At 38.3% G+C, this 19708-nt stretch overlaps 1 protein-coding gene across 1 annotated transcript in view; it reads left to right on the top strand.

Moving 5' to 3' along the window:
• Positions 1-14688, top strand: part of SMARCA1 (SNF2 related chromatin remodeling ATPase 1) — a 33092-nt gene extending 18404 nt beyond the window's left edge. Inside the window, exons 18-24 of the mRNA XM_071442436.1 lie at positions 30-143; positions 1980-2102; positions 3647-3779; positions 4549-4667; positions 4859-5071; positions 9721-9831; positions 10525-14688. Coding sequence (XP_071298537.1) covers positions 30-143; positions 1980-2102; positions 3647-3779; positions 4549-4667; positions 4859-5071; positions 9721-9831; positions 10525-10596 — 885 coding nt within the window. The 3' untranslated portion in view covers positions 10597-14688. The remainder of the gene's footprint in view (positions 1-29; positions 144-1979; positions 2103-3646; positions 3780-4548; positions 4668-4858; positions 5072-9720; positions 9832-10524) is intronic.
• Positions 14689-19708: the final 5020 nt, after the last annotated feature.

Here is a 19708-nt window from a genome sequence, read left to right as displayed (position 1 = left end):
AATGTTGATTTATCTGTGTATTTTTGAAGGCTCCACGACCTCCAAAACAACCAAATATTCAAGATTTTCAGTTTTTCCCACCACGGTTATTTGAACTTCTGGAAAAAGAAATTCTGTATTACCGTAAAACTATAGGATATAAGGTAATGCATTTTTTTCTTTTCAGATCAGTGAAATGTATTTGCATTCCATTTTGTAAATTTGTTGCAGTCTTGACCTGTCCAGTTCTTGTGAAAGAAATGGCTTAAAGCCTCTATTCTTCTGTTTCTGTTCTACTGAGGAGCAAAAAATATAATCTGCCATTCTTTCCTTCACTAAAAATTCTGTATCTGTGTAGCTTTCTGTTTGTGGTGGATTCCTAATGATAACATAGAGTAGAAAAAGGAAAGATAGTTCTGATGCTTCTTATTCTCAAAACCAAAGGTGTGACATGTGGTCTAAGGTGAGAATAATTTGGCTAATATAAAGTCACCTTCCAGAGTATGATATTTTTTGTATATCTTTGTGTTGATATGAAGGTAATTAAAATGACATCAGTTTTCCTTGGATTTGGGTGGGATATAAAAGGTTTAAAGGTGTGGAGAAGTCTGAATGTATTACTTCTACAAAAAGGAAACCAGACAACCCATTTCTGGAATTTCGTTTTTTTTTTTCTTCCTACTTTGCCTTAGCTGAATTCATCCCTTTTCCCTGCTGACATTACTGGACAAACAATGAACAAATTCTGTTATCCTTACTTGGACCAGTATTGATTGAGTCAACCAAATGGATTCTCTATTTCCAACCAGACATGTCTGTAACTTGCTTTAAAAAGCCTCAGGTTTTGTGACAGGTTGCAGCAAGAAAAACAAAAATCACCTAAAAATGTGTTGGAGAACATAAAATTGTCATACAAAGCAACAGATAGAAAATTGGTGAGAGTAGAATTAATATTAGTAAAATGTTTTTTTTAAGAAAAAGCAGAAAGTTTTTTTAGAATCTTGTTTGCAGCCAAAAGAATTTCATGGGGATGTCAGGATAGAATTAAGATGAGTGTGCCATTAGTTTAGGGAAAGAATTTATTCAATTAATGCTCCAACAAAGAAGGATGAGAGAATTGCTAATGTTGACAATATGCATGTGAAAAGAGGTGTTTCAGACCAGTTATGGAAACCTGTCAGCCTGGAAAGTTTGAACATGAATAGTTGTTATCTTAAAAGGTTAGTATGACTGTTTACTGGTGGGGAAGGTGATAAATATAATTAAATTTGTTTTGCTTTGAAATGGAAGTATAACTTCCAATCTGAAGAGAGTTTATAATAAATACTGAAAATGGCCATGAACTATATCAGAAGATAACCAATAGGCAGAGACCAAGCTTTGTGTCAGTCTTAATTTAAACCAGTAAAGTCAAAAGATTTCTCATTTTTAAAATCAGCTTAACAGTTCTTATCTTCCACTGGCTTTTGCTACAGGAATAAGTAAGGTATACTAAACCTTTACTGGAGACTGGTTTCTGGCTTGTTTGCTGTGGAATTGGAGCACAGTTCAAAGGTCACAAATACTAAATTGGTCAGTGTGGAAGGGACAGATAAAATGTTGCTTGTTCTTGTTTACATCGTGTTGTGTCTCATCCTTGCTTGGGCAGTGTGCATGGCTTTACAGTAAACCTGGCAGAGCTTAGTGTTTCACTATAGTTACAAAATATTGTAAACCAGTGAATGTAGGAAAGCAGATCCTTTGCTGGTGAAAAGTTCCACTGGAATCAGTGAGCTGTGACAGCTCAGCCTCTCACAGTATCTGAGGTCATTGTGTGCAGGAGTGGTGGGTTCAGGCATGACAAACTTAGAACTCCAAGCCAGTCCTATTTTTGAGAGGAGGGGTTTAAGCAATAAGATCTGAATCTAGGTAGAACACATTTTGTGCAGATTACTGCTTTTAAAATGCAGTCTTTGAAATAACATTGCTCCACTACTGCTTTTTGATACCCTTGATTTTAGGTCCCCAGGAATCCTGACCTTCCAAATGCAGCTCAGGTACAAAAGGAGGAACAAAAGAAGATAGATGAGTCTATGCCTCTGAATACTGAGGAAAGTGAAGAGAAAGAAAAGCTTCTAACACAGGTAAAATAAAATGAGCTGAAGTATTTCATCCTATGTTTTTGCTGGTGTGGAATATAAGTAATAGTAAATACACACAGGAAAGCTATGCTGATGTTATTGAAAGAAGAAAGCATAGAAGACATCATGATTTTGATTGGTTTTGCTTTGAGGGACCTTTCCTGTCCTTGAACAAGTTTACATTTTAGTCATCTACTGTTTCCTTGAAAGTCCTTGAACATTTCTGAGGCAACAGCTTGTATAGTAGATGTACAACCCAACAATACATGCAGAAATCCAATCAGTGGGTTCCTTGTACATGCATAAAGCTTCTGTGTTGATTTTAAATCAAAAAGGGTTTGAATCAGGAGAAGCCTGTGTCAACATACATGGTGTTTATGCAGGTGTCTAAGGAATGTCACACCCATTAATTTTTGTCCCAGTCGAGTTGTTAGGCATGTTCTTTTTATACTGGGGCTGAATTTCTGTCACTGGGACTGAATTTCTGTCTCTGACTAGTTTCTTGACCTTTTAGCTGATTATCCTGCTGAGTGGACTTATTAAAAGCTGATTGTTAAAGAGAAAGGTGTGTTCAAAGTAACAGGACTTTTTGATTCAGAAAATTTTCTATAGAATAATTGGGGATTGGTGTACCTTGGAAGAAAATTCCAACGTCACAATTTCACTATTAATTTCACTTATGTATAGCAGAGGAAATACTTCAGCTGGTGCTGATATGCATATCAGTACTGCTGTTAATGATTAAAAAGAAATAGTTGTATTGTCTATGTTAGACTCATTCTGAGCATGCTAATTGTGGACTGAGTTTATTTAGCTGAACTGACAAAGTTCCTTGTAAATACATTTCTGTGATGAAAGAAACTCAGTGCACTATAGATTATTGCCCTGGCATGTGATTGTCTTGTTTGTTCTTGTCCTTTTCTGCTTTCCCTGTCTTTAAATTGTAATGTCTCTTTCTTGGATAATATTTTTGTGCATTGCATCTCGCTTGTTCAGTTTTGGATTGATTTCTTTGGTACATAACAAATTCTCTCTTTGACAGTGCTTTAGAGTTTCCATTTGATTGCATCTTTTTGGACTAGAGATCTTTTCTTGACATACTTATGCTTTCATCCAGCTGTTTGTCTGGTTCCAGGTTTGTAAATGTCTGAAGTATGAGCTCTTGCTTTAGATACTTGCACTGCTCTAAGAACTTGTGATGACACAGGCATTGCTGCACTTTGTACTGCTCTGAAGTGTGGTGCTTGTATCTGCAGGAGTGCAGCTGTCACTGAGCTTGTTTTTTTGGAGAAGTATCACAAAAACTTTAAAAAGAAAGGGTAAAAAGCTGGTACTAATGCACGTGGAGTCATGCCAAAAGTAACTGTTTAGTTATAGGTTCAGTAATAAGCCCTGGATAACACAAGTTGATGGAAATCCTGAAAGACCATTAGCCACTGTAATTATGTGATGTTGCAGAGGAGCAAATAGTACATATATAAATCAGAATCTTGGAAAATGCTTCTCTTTGACCTGATAATGCCTTCTTGATCTCTTGTTGCTTACAGGGTTTTACAAACTGGAATAAAAGAGATTTTAACCAGTTTATTAAAGCTAATGAGAAATATGGTCGTGATGATATAGACAATATTGCCCGTGAGGTGGAAGGAAAGTCACCTGAGGAGGTCATTGAGTACTCAGGTTTGTGATATTCTGAAATGTATTTATTTCCTAACACCAGAGTATTACCATGATTTTTGCCACATGTTCTTTTAAAATTAGAAGGTAGAGAATTTGGGTGCATTTAAGAATTTTTTTTCTGTTAAAGTATGCAACATGGGGTTTTTTTTCAGAAGACTAAATTCTATAAAAGGTTGGTTTTGTAGCATATAACTAACACCTGCAGCTGCCTTTAGCCCTCCTTAGTCAAGATTTAGAATTTGACATAGTTAATTCTCACTGACAACATGGAATTGTGAAACTGTGCATTTGCCTTATAGTGCCAACGTGATTCTTTATGCTGTATCTCTGCTATTTTACCTCTTACAACTGTATCTTTTTACACAGTGCTTTTGAGATTTCTTCCTCTTTCAGCTTTGGATGTAATTTTACTAAACACCTTCATAAAATCAACTTTGCAATGTTGTTTCCTGTAGTTAAAAAGGAAGCGCTCCACAAGAGTTCCCTTTAGTGTTGAATTTATTTTACAATTAATTATGTTGCATGTAAATTCTGTTAGAATTTTTACTAAGCTTTTACTTACAGTTAACTTTTAAAGATTCTGAATAAAGAGTCAGTGCAAGCTTAATTTTTGGCTAGCACAGAAAGCTGGAGAGCATTAGCTCATTTAAGATTAATGGAACCACAAGCTAAATTCTTTTTTTTTTTTTTTTTGCCAGAGTATCTTAACAGTAAAGTCATAAGAACAGAGGAAAATATTATATTGAACAATTTTGTTTTGTGTTTTTAGCTGTTTTCTGGGAACGTTGTAATGAACTACAGGACATTGAGAGGATTATGGCTCAGATTGAACGAGGAGAGGCCAGAATTCAACGCAGGATCAGCATCAAGAAAGCCCTTGATGCCAAAGTAATTATTCCAGGTTTTTTGTTTTCTGCAGCTGACTTCTTCCAAAAATTCCTTCAGAAAAGGAATAATTGGGGATGAGAGTTCTGTCTTTTTATGCAGCATAGGTGGTATACCATCTCTGCAGTATCATGTAATGATTCCTTGATGTAGCATTGTACGTTTATTAATCTTTATTTTTGTTTTGCATTCAGATTGCAAGGTACAAAGCACCTTTTCATCAGCTGCGTATTCAGTATGGAACAAACAAAGGGAAGAATTACACCGAAGAAGAAGACAGGTTTTTGATCTGCATGTTACACAAGATGGGCTTCGACAAGGAGAACGTGTACGAGGAGCTGCGGCAGTGCGTGCGCAACGCTCCTCAGTTCAGGTTCGACTGGTTCATCAAATCCAGAACTGCCATGGTAGGTACCACTCACAGGGACCAGGCCTCACATGAGCCATCTTGTTCTTTTTTTAAGCACCACCACATCAAATTTGTTTTAAACAAGTGCTGAAAGAATAACCTGGGGTTTATTTTCATTGCTGTTTTTTTAATAGTAACCTTTTGTCTTAGTACAGAAAAAAATGCAATACAGCTGAAACATAGATTAGAAAACCTGCCAGGCTGAAATCCCATGTTACCCAAAGGCGTTAAGGCAGAGGTAGACTAGACTTACAAATATCCTTGTTACATTTATTGCAAACTGAGTGTTTTACCAAACAATGTCTCTTAAAATATGACTCTTTTAGAGTTGTTGCATAACATTAAAGACTGAAGACATCTGAATAATATACTTGGAGAAGGGAGCAGCTTTCCTAATGCAGTATTTAATTTCTAACAGCATGAGGAAAGTTAGTGATTCACATAGAAATTAATCATTGAAGCAATAGGTTTAAAATGCACTTTGTAGTTTGTGAGTGTGGATTATCCCATGAAAATGCTTACATTTCTTGAGGTATACTTTACTGACAATTTTGTTTGAATTTAGACAATATAATACGAGGTTAATGGCAAGTAGTCTAGTACTCAGAATTTTAGAGCAGAGCCATTCATTTTTAATTGAGTTATTAAGCAGGAATTGATAACACTAACAGAAGCTTTGGTGGTTGCAAATATTAAGGTACGTAGGTACCAACATCAGAATATGGGACTCTTTCAATGATAAAAAGCTGTTGGATCTGCCCCAAAATTTTTGCTCAATTCTTTCTACTTGTTGTTTGCCTTGATTTGCTGACCTCAGGATTTGTTTGTCTGAAAGAATGTTCTTTCAGTGTTCTGGGTACTGTACTAAGAATAAATAAAACATAAAATAAAATATTTAAAATATGTATTTGAATAGGTGGCTATATTTGCTTTTCCCAGTACTACTTATAATTATGCAATACACTTTTTACTTGATATTTCAGCAATTGAAGTGTTTCTGGATAGTGCAGCAGTTAGCCCTTAACTAAAAAGAATTTTAAGTGTTTCTTACTAAAATGTCTGTTTGAAGAAATACTGCATTTTAAAATGATGTCTATAAAGAGAGAAGCCTGCAGTATTTAGCACATTAAGAAGTTTCTTTAAGTTGTCAGTGCAGGAATCCATTTAAATAAATCACAGAAATGGGTACTAGAAATTAAAAATGTAGCTCAGCGTTTAATATTAGTTGATATATAGTTGTCAGGGGTAGAGTTAAATGTTCAGTTTAAGTCTTGCAGATCCTTATGTTCAGTATACTTTTTTTTTAAAGGGGATAGAAATCATTTGCTCAAGTGTAGAAATATGTTCTGTGGTGTCTTAATGTTGAAACTGAGACACTGGGAATATAGTGAATCTTTTGGCTTAGGTTTTCTTTTAAAATTCTCTCCCTTGTTTTAGTTTTTCTGCTACTATATGGTTGAAAAAGATTATGGAAATACAAACTTAAACCCATCTTTCACTTTCAGTGTGCATTTAATTTTCTGAAATGTTCTGAATTATCATGCTCTGTGTGGTGTAGTTATATAGCTGATATAATCTATTGTCTTGAGATTTGTGGAAGTCTTAATTTCTATGGGTCCATTTTGCACTGGTTTGGTGATTTTTTTTTTTTTGTGAACAAATGTGCTGGAAAATCACATGACAGTAATAATGAATGGAGTATAAATACAAATATTTATAGAGGAGTAAATAAGTGAAAGTGGAGAAGGCTTCCTGAAATGCTGAAATTCACATGTGGTCATTTAAACTCATACGAAACAAGATAAAAAGGGCAGCATAATTCAGAAAAGGGTTTAACAGGCTCTTTGAGAAAGCTTTGTGTTCTAGCCACTAGATGTCTCTTGAATTCCACATAAATAGCTAATTTATCTTCCATCTTACTATTTCTGTTTGTTCTCCTGAAGATTTCGAAAAGCAAATCCTGCTTCATTAAATTATTTCAAAATCAAATGGTTTACCCAAAATGTAAATTCTTAAAGATACCATGAGTGCCTAAGATTGTAATTTTTTTTTGCTTTCTGTATTGAGCACAGATTTGTTTGGTTGGTTTTTTAAAAAATTTCTGTCCATGCAGGAAGAATGCAAAATATCATGGCAGTAGTGAAGCATGTATCTGTTCTCTCAAGTCATAAATTATGGATATTCTCTTTTAGCTTTCTGCAAACACTCCCCAGCATAAGAGAAATGACTTCTTAGTAAATACAGGAATGCCCAGGCCTGTGGACAGAGCTGAGGGAGCCCTTGCTCCCAAGTCAGCATCTCTGCCTCCAGCCATGCACAAGGCAATGGTTCAGTGCTCCCATCTTATTTATTGCAATCCAGGTCCTTAGAGCTGTGAGGGGGTGAACAAAGTCTATCTTCTTTCTTTCCATCCAAAAGAGAAAAGTATCAAGCCACACAGAATAAAAAGTCATATCTGAAAGTGCAAGGCATTTTAAATAAGTGTACTAGAATGGAATGCAGCAGTCCATATTGAAATTTCAATAGCTTAGTGCAGAGTTTTTCACTCAGATTATTTTCATGGTAGATGTACAAGAAACCTGTGTGCATGTCACATCTTGCTGTCAACTGATACTGTGATTCTCCAGAGAAAATTGTTTTTGAGTCCATCCTCTGTCCACAGCAGATGCTTTGGAGCAGTAGTCCATCTGGAAAGTCTAATCATGAACCTGAAACACTTTATAATGCATATATTTATGCAAGCATTTGTCCTCAGGAAAGAGGAAGATCTGTGAGTGCTTTAGGCAAGTGGATCAAGGTTATTTCTTAGTCCTTTCTTAGTCCTTTCAGATCAGTTGCTTGTTTTGAGTTTAACACAATCCCATTTCTCATATGCTAGAAAAAAATCCAAATTATGATGTCACCACTCTTTACCTCAGCTCCTAAGTCTGAGTGCAATATTCACAAATTTAAATGATGTAAAACACTTGTGGCATGTTGACAGTCATTGTTCTGTTTTGGTCTTTTTTCATCTCTGTTCATCTGTAGAGGGTAGCTTTTAGGGACAGAGGCTCTCTTTTGTTCTGTTTGAGGTTGCAGTGTATATTGGGATGGCTTGAACTCAAGTTTGCTCAGTTGTTGCTTTTTTATCTAAACGTTGTTGTTTGGGTGGAATTTGAGGGAGTTTAAAGATTGAAGTGAGAGTATTTTAGCTCCAGAAGGACTGTCACAAAGCAGGGCACAAGCATGGCACCCTAATTCATGGTTTCACCTTTACTGGAGGGAGTGGGGTTATTGCTCCAGGGATGTGATAAAAGTCACTTATTACAGTACTCTGTGGTGAAGATACAAGCATGACACTGGAACATTTCTGGAGGGGACTTGTAAAGAAAAATGTCCTGAGGATTTTTATGTGTGTGTGTCTGATAAAAAGAATTCAGGTGGTGGTAGGATTCTCTGTGTCCATTCTGAACTACATGGCTTTTGCCCAAGGCCATGGAGCATCCTTTGTAGAGGAATCTGTGGAAACTGTAGAACTTTAAGACTGGTAAAGCTTGAGGGTTTGAATGTCTCAAAGATGAGTCCCATGCCTGCCTGTTTGGGAAGGTTCAGATCAGGAAAGCACCAAGGCTGTCATATCCATGATGGCTGAAGGAATATCCAGCTTACAGATGCTGAGAAGATAGAGACTAATTTCTGGACAAAAAGGTCACCTCTTCCCTTCACTGCAAATGGACCCATTGTAGGTTAAGATACATGCTACTAGGTAATTCTAGGGTGGCCTATGTTTCAAGAATGCTTCACTGAGTTTAGCAGAGATTAGACATATTTTTTGGGCTTTTTTTTTTTCCTCAAAAGAGAGCTTCCTGCTTTGAGTTGGAAAGAAAAGCCCATGCAATCCTGTTCTCAATAATACATAGAATATACTGAATAATTATAATAAAAATAGGTACTGTTAGGTGTTTTGTAAGAGATCTTTTAAATGGGGTACAAGAAACTGTCCAAGTCAAGTGAGTTCTATTAAGCAAGCCAGCCATTAGTAACTGCAATGCAGATATTTTGAGTTGTATTGGAAATACTTCTTAATGTGTAAACAACCTGATGGCATTTAGTCCTGATGGCTTGCCAGTGTTGATGCTAAAAGCATTTAGAGCATTTAGGACCTGTTTGAATAAAAACACAACAGTGAGTTTACAATTTAAGACTGAATAGATTTTTGGCCAATTTGCAGCTCTACTTTTTGTCTCTTCACAAAAAAACCTCCCTAGGCTGTGTGCCACAGAAAAGTGTTGCTTAAGATAGCTTTGCTCCCTTTTTTCTCTGCTTTAAAGATATATTTGAAGACCTCTTTCCTAAAATCTGGCATACTGTGCTGGTAGGCTGTAATTTGCTTCATTAACCAAGATGAAAGATCACATCAGTCTTTGGAATGTCAGTTTGGAAGACAGAATCCTGAAAACTCCTTGTCAGGAGGACAGTAAATCCTTTCCTGTTTCTAAAGGTTACACTGAGGGAAAGACAGATAATAGTAACCAAGCTAATGATCAGTATTATTGAATACTTGGGGAAAATGTAAGTGCTTTGAAGTTAAAGGATTATGAACATAGTTATGTAAGCAAGAGAAGTTGTATAATTTGCTTAAAAATTTGATGTGTTCTCTTTCCTTAGGAGTTTCAGAGACGCTGCAATACTCTCATATCATTAATAGAAAAAGAAAATATGGAAATTGAGGAAAAAGAAAGAGCTGAAAAGAAGAAAAGAGGAGCAAAAGTTACAGCGGTATGTTTAGCAGCACTTACTTTACTTCCAGTGGGGTAGAATTCAATTACATATTTTTTAAAAAATGTAAAAGATAATTGTAGGCAGTGATTGTGTTAGTAGAAACCATGAGGTGAGAGATTAAACTGAAATATTTGTCTATTCACAGCTCTCCTAGATTTGCTTAGGTAGGTATTCCCAATGCATAGGATTTGAGGGCTTTTTTTTTTTTTTTGAGAAGTCTTTTGTTTAAGTAGCAGAGGAAGACTTTTTTTAGAAAGTTGCACTGCCTACTTTCTGCCTACTTTCGTACATCATGTGTGGCTTCAGTTTCTTCTCAGAGATTTTTTCCTCCCCTACATAGCAGTTGCTGGAAGAAGAAATGAAAGTGCTTTTTTTGTTTTGAAGGGTTGTCATCTTTAGAGCAGAATTGTGTATAAGTCAAGGTCCTGATCTTTTTATGCAATTCAGGGTATGTGTGGTGCCTGCACCACTGAGACCATGTAATGATTTTAAGGATATAAAAAGTGTAGGAGAATTAAGTGTCTATGTCAGGGATTAATGTTTGCCTTTCCATTATATCCTACAAAAATGAACTGAAATCCAGAATGCATTGGCGTTGTACATTCCCTCCTGAATAATCAGTTATGTATTTAAGTTTTTTGTTTGTAATGCCACTATCTTGTAAAATTTATATTTACTTTTTCTCTTTAGTCACAGAAGAGAAAAGCAGATTTGGCTGCTGAGAACTCTGGAAAAAAAGATGCTAAGAAAGTGAAGTCGTGAACCTGAAAACTGAATGCTAAATATGAAACTGCCACTTTCTTCACTCCATCTATGTGTATTAATTGCCAACTTCTTTGTATTCATGGTACTCTTCCCCAAGTCCCATGCTTTAATTTTGCAAATTTTGTATCCTTTACAACGCCTTTCTTTACCTAAAATGTGTAGCTTTATATCTTACGCATTCCAGTATTTTTGTGTACTGTATTTTGTGAGTTTCATGTCTTTGGCAAAATTCACTCAGTCCTTGGTTTTTTGAAGCTTGTGCTGAGGTTTTAGCTTTTATATGTTTTATATGCTGCTGCTTTGAAAAAAACCCTAGATTCTATAGCTGTATTATTGTTGTTTCATATTTTAAATTTATATGGCTGTTGGAAAATAAACTGACTTAATTATTTGAAGAGAAATATACTTCACCTTTGTTTTCCCTGTCCTCTCTCCCTTTTTTGCATAGCTGCATTTAGAGAGAATGTTAAGGTTTGTATAATTGTGCCTTCATCATCAATCAGATTTTTTTCAGAGGAGTACTAGACAGGATCAGGAGCATGACAGAACAAAATCTAATTAGACTGACATCCTTGTTTGCTCTCTGCATTAAATGGACATTTTCTCTGAAATGTTCAGAAGGAAACCCAGCAAATACGCACTTTTTGTTTTGCTTTATCAGTGATTTCTGCTGGGCTACATGCTTAACCACAGGGTGAGGTGTTTCTCACAATGGCCTCTAGATGAAAACTTTTCTATGCCTGATAAAAGGAAGTAGTCAGCTCACAGCTTCTGGTTGTTTAAGTAGCAAACAAAATAGTTCACTCTCTGGTTGGTAGGCTCCTCAGCTCTGCTGCCCTGTGCTGAAAGATCTTCGTTGCTCTAATTATCTCTGCGAAAGTTCTTCTTTTACCTTTTATTCAACATGTCAGTCAGAAGCAATGGGGATATGTTATGGAGTGCTCCTTTTTAGTATTTCTATTTTAATGAAGGGATGAAAGTGTTGGATGTATGATTTTTTGACTTTGCAAGAATGGCCTTTATTAAGCAGGTTCACAGTTCCTGCTCACTTTGGAGTCTGCCTTTCCCGGATCAGTAGAACAGTGGCTGTGACATCTGATGTTTTACTTTAGTGTTCTGTCTCTGATCTGGTGTTTAGTACAGACCTTGCTACAGTGAGACATGCCCTCATAATGTCAGGTCTAGATTAATGCAGTGTGCTTTACATGGTACTTCCCTTGAAGACTACTTGTAAACTTCTTCTAGTGCAGTTTGCTTCCTTCAGTGGTTTGAGGTGTTTTTAGATAAAGAAACCTCTTTACTCTTTGTATTTTGTGCTTTGCATTGGCTACCTTCTTCTGTGTTTGTAAAACGTAGGACTTTATAAAATAAAGTTCTCGAGCTCTGCCCACATTCTTCTATGTCATTTAAAATATATTGGTATGTCTTTGAAGTTTTCTGGGATTTGTATCTCTAAGTTTGATGAGGTATTTCCAGCTTTTTTGTAGTGTCTGTTAAAGGTTGGGGGCAAAATGGGTGTGATGACTGGTTGAGCATTTCAAAAGATAATTCAAAATATTAGATTCTGTATTTTGGAATGTAGCCTTTGTCCAGGGACCACATTAATTATTTCACTGGGCTTATATTTGTAAGACTTGGTATTTGTCTGTTAAACTTCATCTGATGAGTTGGTAGGTACATCTGATAATGATGGGGCACAACTTCCAGGCAGGAGATTGGTCATAGGAGTCAGAGCATGCTCTTAAATGAGTGTGCAGCCCAGGTGGGATAGGTGTGCTCAGGAAGGGGCACGTGTCCTCAGAATGTGCAATTGGAGCAGTTAACATCCTGCTTTATCCTTGGGAGGAGGATGTCCCATGTCATTATGGAAGGGCTGTGCAGCTACATGCATATGTAACCACAAATCCTGGGAGATTGCTATGAATAGAGAGAGGAAGATGCCTTATTTGCATTTGAATTTTGGCTCATGTGCCACTCACTAAGTTTATGGCCTGAAATGATAAAAACAACTTAAAAGACATGGGGAATAAAGGCTGAAAGAGCCAATTGAAATGTTTATAGAATTACATGGCTAGGTCTAGAGCTTATTCTATTGGTCCTATTTAGCACTGGATGAATATTTTAATGTTTTAAGTCTTGAAATAAGTGTATTCTGGTTTTGTTTATTGTAGATTAGCTTTGTTTGACTTGCACGTTTTTTGTGTATCCAGTTTCTCTGTGTTGCAAAGTGTATGGAAAGTCTTAAAATGTGGTAATATCTCAACATGTTGTTTTATGCAGATTTTTTGGTTTGAGTTACCACTTGAGTTAATGTTCTTTCTTCTCAATGACTTGATACACAAACCATATAGCAGAAGATCATGCAATGGTTCTTTCAAGTTCTTTCACCCCTTGATCAGACAGCTGCTCTGAAGAATGATAGATTCTCCCAGGAGCTATCTGTTACCTCTTGCAGTCTGTAGTCCCAGTTAAACTGAATGTGCTGTTGAACAACAGTCCTTGAGAGCATTTGGACACTGTACACCAGTTCCTAGCAGATTGAGCCTTCCCATCCATCATGTCCTACAGTGATAACTAAAGAAAATTGCTAACAGCTGCTGGTTGGGATTAAAGGAAAATGGATCTTTCTTTTCCCTTTTTCATTCTTCCAGTTGCCAATACCCACACAGTGTGTGCCTAGCAGTATCTTAAATTATATGCTGCTGTGACTCAAAATTAGGTGACAGAAATGAAAGAATCTTTCTACTTTTAACTGCTATTTTCTTAGACGAGGAATACTGTTTGTAAGAAATTAGTAAGTGCTGAATGTAATGTGACAGAAAACTTCTGAAAAGTTTGAGCCTTTAGGCAATTTTAGAGTTGCCAAAAATGCTGCAAGATAAAACATTTTGAAAGCTAGTTTAGTTCCTTTTCAGTGGACAAGTAAAATTTGTGTACACATCAGGCTTGAAGAAAGTCACCTAGCACCTTTGACTCCCCAGCAGTGCACATAACATCCTGGGAGAGGTCACAGCAATTGTGGTGGTTTCCTTTTCACATATTCATAATTTCCAACTTATTAGTCCTTTTATTTTTGATTTATGTTAGTGATGACACCAAAAAACTAATGCTGCTAGCCACCTTCATTGTATTTAATTTCAGTTTGTTACAATAACACAGAGAAGAAATGAACTGTCTTCTTGCTGGTAATATTAGACCATCTTTAGATGCTGGTTTGCACAAGTGGTGTTACTATACTAAAATATTACGTAAAATTTTTTTCTTGTAGATTAGCATTGCTGTTTGATTTAGTGCTAATGTTGGTTAGGGTTTAAAAAAAAAGCAGCTATCACTCTTTGAGATGATGAGCAAGGAGTATACAGAAATTAATCAGAATCTTTCTAAGTGCCTGATGGTGTTGTCAAGCTGATTTTAGCTTTTATATATGCATATATATTTGTGGCTTTGTAGCTATATAGAGGATATATAAAAGCAAAAGTTATTTTGGCATCAATGGAAGTAACTTTGTTGTGCAGTGCCTGCTGTGTGCTGCTGTGTTACAGGCACTCTGTACATGCCTCCTGCCCATGTTCAGCAGGGGGATTAAGTACTTTCAGTGATGAGGAATAAATGCCAAAGCACAGGTTGAAAAAAGGTGGAGTTTTGCAGTCAGTACCAGTTTATGTGAATGCAAAATGATGAGGTTGGTGCACACATGGGCACTTGTGATGCTGGAAGGGATTGATCACCAACTGTAGTTCTGATCTGACTAAAGAGAGGTTGACAATTGTTACATTTCACTTAATTTTATCTGGTTCACACATACTCCAAGCATGTATGTAAATATGTTTGTGGCTCATAGTTCTAATGTTTGATATGTTCTTTTTCTGAAAGACTTAAAGTTGAACTTAGTTTGCATATTTTGAAATGTACTCTTTAATTGTATTTGCATGGTATCCATCCTTTCATGAGAGCCTTAATAGGAGTAATATTTGCTGCCTCAAAGGTATGTCAGTGTCGTGTTGTTCAAGATGACTTCTGAACTTTTTCAATCTGGGATTTGTTTCTTAAGTTGTACATACATGGAAATAAAAGTTAATATGAACCTGATGTCTTCTGGTCGTTCTGGTACACAGGGCTCTGGTCCTTAGATACTTCCAAGATAGTTTGATTTGGTTTTGTTGCTCTTGTGCCTCCCATACCCTTCAGGCCATGGTGGCTGAATGTAAGGGGGTGTGTGGCTGTTCCACATCTGCTTTCAAATATTTTTTTGTAATCTAAAACAATACTAGTAGTGCCTATGTTTTTGTGACAGTCTTGCTGTGTTGTCTCTTAGTACAGTGTTACACAATGTATGTTGATCCTATATTAAAGTGTATTGCTGGTTCCCTTTTCTTTCATCCCTCTGGTGTGTTCATAAAATGAAATACTCTGGAGTTTAAGTCCAGCTGACACAATGGTAGGAACCATGAATTTTCTTGCAGTTGTTGATCACAAGCAAGTTGTAGCCTTGGTAGATACTGTGCTTGGGGAGGTGCATGCCCTAAATGATTGCTCAGTTCTTTTCCTCAGGATAACCTAAAAAAAAAGGACAGACTGGAGGACCAGTTTCTCTGGTTTTGGCTGGTAGCAGTTCTGTCTGCTCCACAGTGAACTTTTGCTAGACCTCAGTCTTTTTCAGGTGAGGTACCTAGACCAGGATGGAGGAGCTGGGAAAAGATGTGTGGTTCCACCTTACCTGGTCCTCAGTAACAGCCTAAACAATTTTTGGGTTCACTCAAGAGCTATAGTTGTTTCAGATGGCTTTGCTCTCTGCAGATAGCAAGACAAGAGATTGCCAGTTGTTGTTACAACCTGCTTTAAGTCCTGGCTGGTGTTGGGATGGAAGGGGATGAAGTCAGGAGCAGGAAGATGCACAGGTATGGGATGTGCTCTTAGCTGGGACTAAGCCTTTGCTTCTAGGCCTTATTTCAAGTCTTGCTGTGTCAGTTAACATCATGGGTATTTTCATGCTGTCATGGCTCCTTGGAAAGCTGTCCAGACTAACAGATGGGGTGCTTTGGCACAGTGCCCCATCCCTGTGCAAGCTCTGCTCTCACAGCAGGCTCCCCATCCAACATTTGAAATGGGGAGCAAAAAGGCTGAATCCTGGAAAAAATTGGCTGTGCTGGGCAGGGGTGAGAGCTGGGCTGGGAAAATCTGTGTGTAATTAACTGTAGATTGATGGCTAAATCTGTCTATTTTTATTGCTAGTAAATGGAAATTGAAGGTACAGCCACTGTAACTTGCTGCTGAGTGAGGGGAGGTCGGCAGGCACTGGAGCTGTCCCTGTGTCTCGCAGCTGCCTGGGCTTTGCTCCTCTGCCTTTCCTCCAGCAGCGCTCCCCTGTTGTTACCCGTTCGGACCCCAGGTGGTGGTGTTGGATCTGAAAGGAGGGAATGTGGAGCTGGAGAAGCTCCAGGCTCTGAGAGCAAGGCCAGTGGTGTGGCAGTTCTGAGGAGCTCCGTGCAATTCCTCCCTTGCTGTGTTGACAGGGCTGCAGTGCAGCTGTCTCCTCAGAGCTGCCATTCCTTTCCAAACACACACACAAACTGCCTGGCTGGCTGCTTAGTTGCCATGTAAGAGGTGATTTGAGGAGGTTTTCCCATCCAGAAGTTGCATCATGTTCAACTTACAAGGCCTCTCTCAAAGTTTAAGCTGAGCTATCGCCAATGGGGCACTCGGTGTGGTGCTCAGAGCCAGCCTGCACGGTCTGTGTTGGCTTTGTGTTAGAGCCCATTCAGTGGCTGCTTGAAGGCAGGCATGTCTGCACCACAAAAGCAGGACTTTTCTTCAGGGACTTGAAATTATGTCACTGTAATTAAAAAAAAAAAAAACAAACCAAAAACCCCTACTCTTTCAAGTGTGTCAGCCTTAATTTATGGCTCCTATACATACATATCTCTGAAATAATTTTACTTATTTATGTTACAAAGGGTTGATTAATGTTACGTGACTGAACATGTGGAAGAGGTACAAGAAATTTCTTTTTCTTAAGTGTCAGCCTTGGAGACTCAGCATTTTCTTTCAATATTCAAAAAGAAATTTAATTTTAGCTTTTTGTGATACTCACTGGTAATTAACTGCTCCATGTACTGCATCTTATTATGCTATGGGCCTGAAGATTTTCTGTTGGAAACGAAAATCGATTTCAACAAATTCAGTTGTTGCCATCTTATTAGGTTATGGTGCTCAATGTAAATTAAAGTTTTGAATTTGTCATCGATCAATAGATGCAATTATTGATTTGGGATGTATGAGGTAAAAAGTGAATAAATAAGTTTTTGTCTTTGTTTTTATAACATGAAAACATGTCAAAATTTATTGAGCTGCAAGTTACTTTGTAGTGAACCTGAGGCAGAATCAGAATCACAAGAGTAATGGAAGCCTATTTATTTCTTGGGTGCTGCAGGATTTTCTTAAAATGCTGGCTGTCAGCCACTGGTTTAAAAGTTTGTTTAGAGGCCTGGGGTGCAAGGTTTGGTTTGCTGTCTGATGCCAGGTCCCAGTGCCATCCATGAATGTTGTACACAGGCAGAAATGGATGGCTCTGCACAGAAGGCTCCTTGCAGTGTTCAGTGTGGAACTGAGTGGGGCAGAAGGAAAGTCTTCCTCACTGGAGGAAACTGAAAATAATATGGAGCCAATAACACCCTATTGATACACCCCATGCAAATCAGTACAATCTTCTGTGTCTGAATGAAACTATTGATTGCCATTCCTGACCTGTCCCCAGAGTTTGGGGTGGCTGTGCCATGCCTGACCTGTCCCCAGAGTTTGGGGTGGCTGTGCCATTCCTGACCTGTTCCCAGAGTTTGGGGTGGCTGTGCCATTCCTGACTTCTCCCCAGAGTTTGGGGTGGCTGTGCCATTCCTGACTTCTCCCCAGAGTTTGGGGTGGCTGTGCCATTCCTGACTTGTCCCCAGAGTTTGGGGTGGCTGTGCCATTCCTGACTTGTCCCCAGAGTTTGGGGTGGCTGTGCCATTCCTGACTTGTCCCCAGAGTTTGGGGTGGCTGTGCCATTCCTTGCTCAGAGCTGGCTGTTCTGCTGTGGGCCAGAACAAGTGATGAGTGTCACTCCCAGCCTGCCTGTGTGTGTGAGAGCTGAGGGGTTCCTCTGTGATTAGTGCAGCAGGATGAGTGTGAGTTTCTTTGGTCAAATTCAGCAGATGAGTGAGCCTTGCTCAGACTCTGCTCCTGGGTTATGCACCTTGTTTTTCTGACTTGCTCTTGGTTAAACAAAGGTGCCTACAACCTGAGATCTGGCAACAACTGGCAGCAATGACAGTTTCTCTGCATTAATAAATTATTTTTAATTTAAAGGGCTTTGAGGGCTTGTTTTCCTCATCAGGAATTATCTAAAAGTTGAGAAAATGCAATATTTTTTACTGCTTTCATGGTCTTGGGCCATTGCTTTTAAAAATAGAGAGGGAAAAATCAGGAAGGGTTGATTGAGGACATAGTTCACTTGATCAGATGGATACAGACCCCAGCTGGCAGGAAACCGATTAAAATAAAAGACAAAATAGATGGTTTTGTCAGAAGGGGACCGCATTGCTGTGGGACATGAGAGGATTTATATCATTCACAGCAGCAGTAACTGCAGGTTGTAGCAGGGCCTGTAGTTTGTATCTCTATCTTATATAGGTGGAAATGGATATGGAGATCATGTCAGAGTCGGTGGAATCAGAAGGAAAAGTGTGTATGAACTGATGTGCTGGAGCTTGGTAGATGTTTAAGCTGTTGAGGCAGATTTTGGAGTTATCTCTAAGGTTTGCTGTATTTTCCAAATAGAAAAATGAAGACAACACTCTCTTCCAGTTCCCTAGTCACCTAGTAGCCATTCATCTCATTAGAATGACATAAAAATCAGTGTTTTGGAATAGAAGTGACTCTTAAAACCCAAGACCCCTGGGGAAAGTCCTTGGCTGCTGTGTCAAGTCTTCATTATCCTGCTGCTGTCAGAGGTGTTGTGTGCAGTTTCCTGGCACTGGAGAGACTCTTTACTGGTGTGAGTGTTGAGCAGAACTTCACAGTGGACCCAGGATTTTACTTTGAAGTGTGGTGACACAGTCCAGCCCATTTTGTCTGTGCTCACTGCTGGTGGGCTGGTGCCCAGCTTCCCTGGAGCTCTGCATACAGACAGATACCAAGACTGGCTTGGATTTCCTGTTCTTTCCAATCATTTCTTTGGTCCAATTCAGCAGGATTTCTCTGGTGTGGCTGTAGAGAGTTGAGCTTCTGGTGTCTAGATGTTATATCAACATTGATGTAGGACTGGCATGGTGTCTAGATGTTATATCAACATTGATGTAGGACTGACAGTTCCTTTTCCAAGTGTGAGGTATCCTGTTCCCCTGAGCTGGGTAAAAGCACCGAGAAGCAGCAGAGAGCCTCTGTTCTCACACACACAATGGGCTCAAGTAAGGATGGACGTGGCTAAGAATGCAATGGTGTCACTGCAGCTTGTTGGGGTCCCTGGCTGAGCCTGCAGGATTTGGGTCAGGCCATGCAGGAGAGCAGAGCCTGGGCTCTGGGCTGGGACACTGCCAGGCTGTTCTGTCGCCTTGGGGACTGCAGCAAGCTCCTTCCTCTGCAGACTCTGTTCTTTCCTCTGCTAAGGTCTGTTAATGTGTATTTCCTTTGGGGGTAGGATGGAGATTTATCTCTGGGTGATGGCAGCACTAAGTGAGCTGGGCTGTGATGTTGGGTGGGGTCTCAAGGTGCTGCTGTAATATTAATAAGAACCTTGTAATAAGATTCAGTGCCTACAGTTCTTTCCAATTCATGGCTGTTCTGAGTAGTTCACTGTATCAGGGCCTTAGCTATATATAAAAATAAGTAATTTATTTGCTTTCTATTGAATAAATGACATGCTAGTGGAATGATTAATGAATAAGAAATCACGAGTGTCACTGGCACACAAATGGAAATCATCATTCCCTTAACAAATTTTTTTCTAGTTGAGTTTTAAGTTTCCGTTGGGAATTACAGTTTCACTAATTCAACAAAACCACCTGATAAATAACTCATAATTTTTTATAGATGTCCATTAAATAAATCTATATTGAAGTACCAAGAAATGACACTT

Source organism: Agelaius tricolor, unplaced genomic scaffold, assembly GCF_023055355.1.
Source record: "Agelaius tricolor isolate 1412-34295 unplaced genomic scaffold, bAgeTri1.0.p SCAF_17, whole genome shotgun sequence".
NCBI classification, from domain to species: domain Eukaryota; kingdom Metazoa; phylum Chordata; class Aves; order Passeriformes; family Icteridae; genus Agelaius; species Agelaius tricolor.
This window is presented reverse-complemented; position numbering and strand designations above follow the sequence as displayed.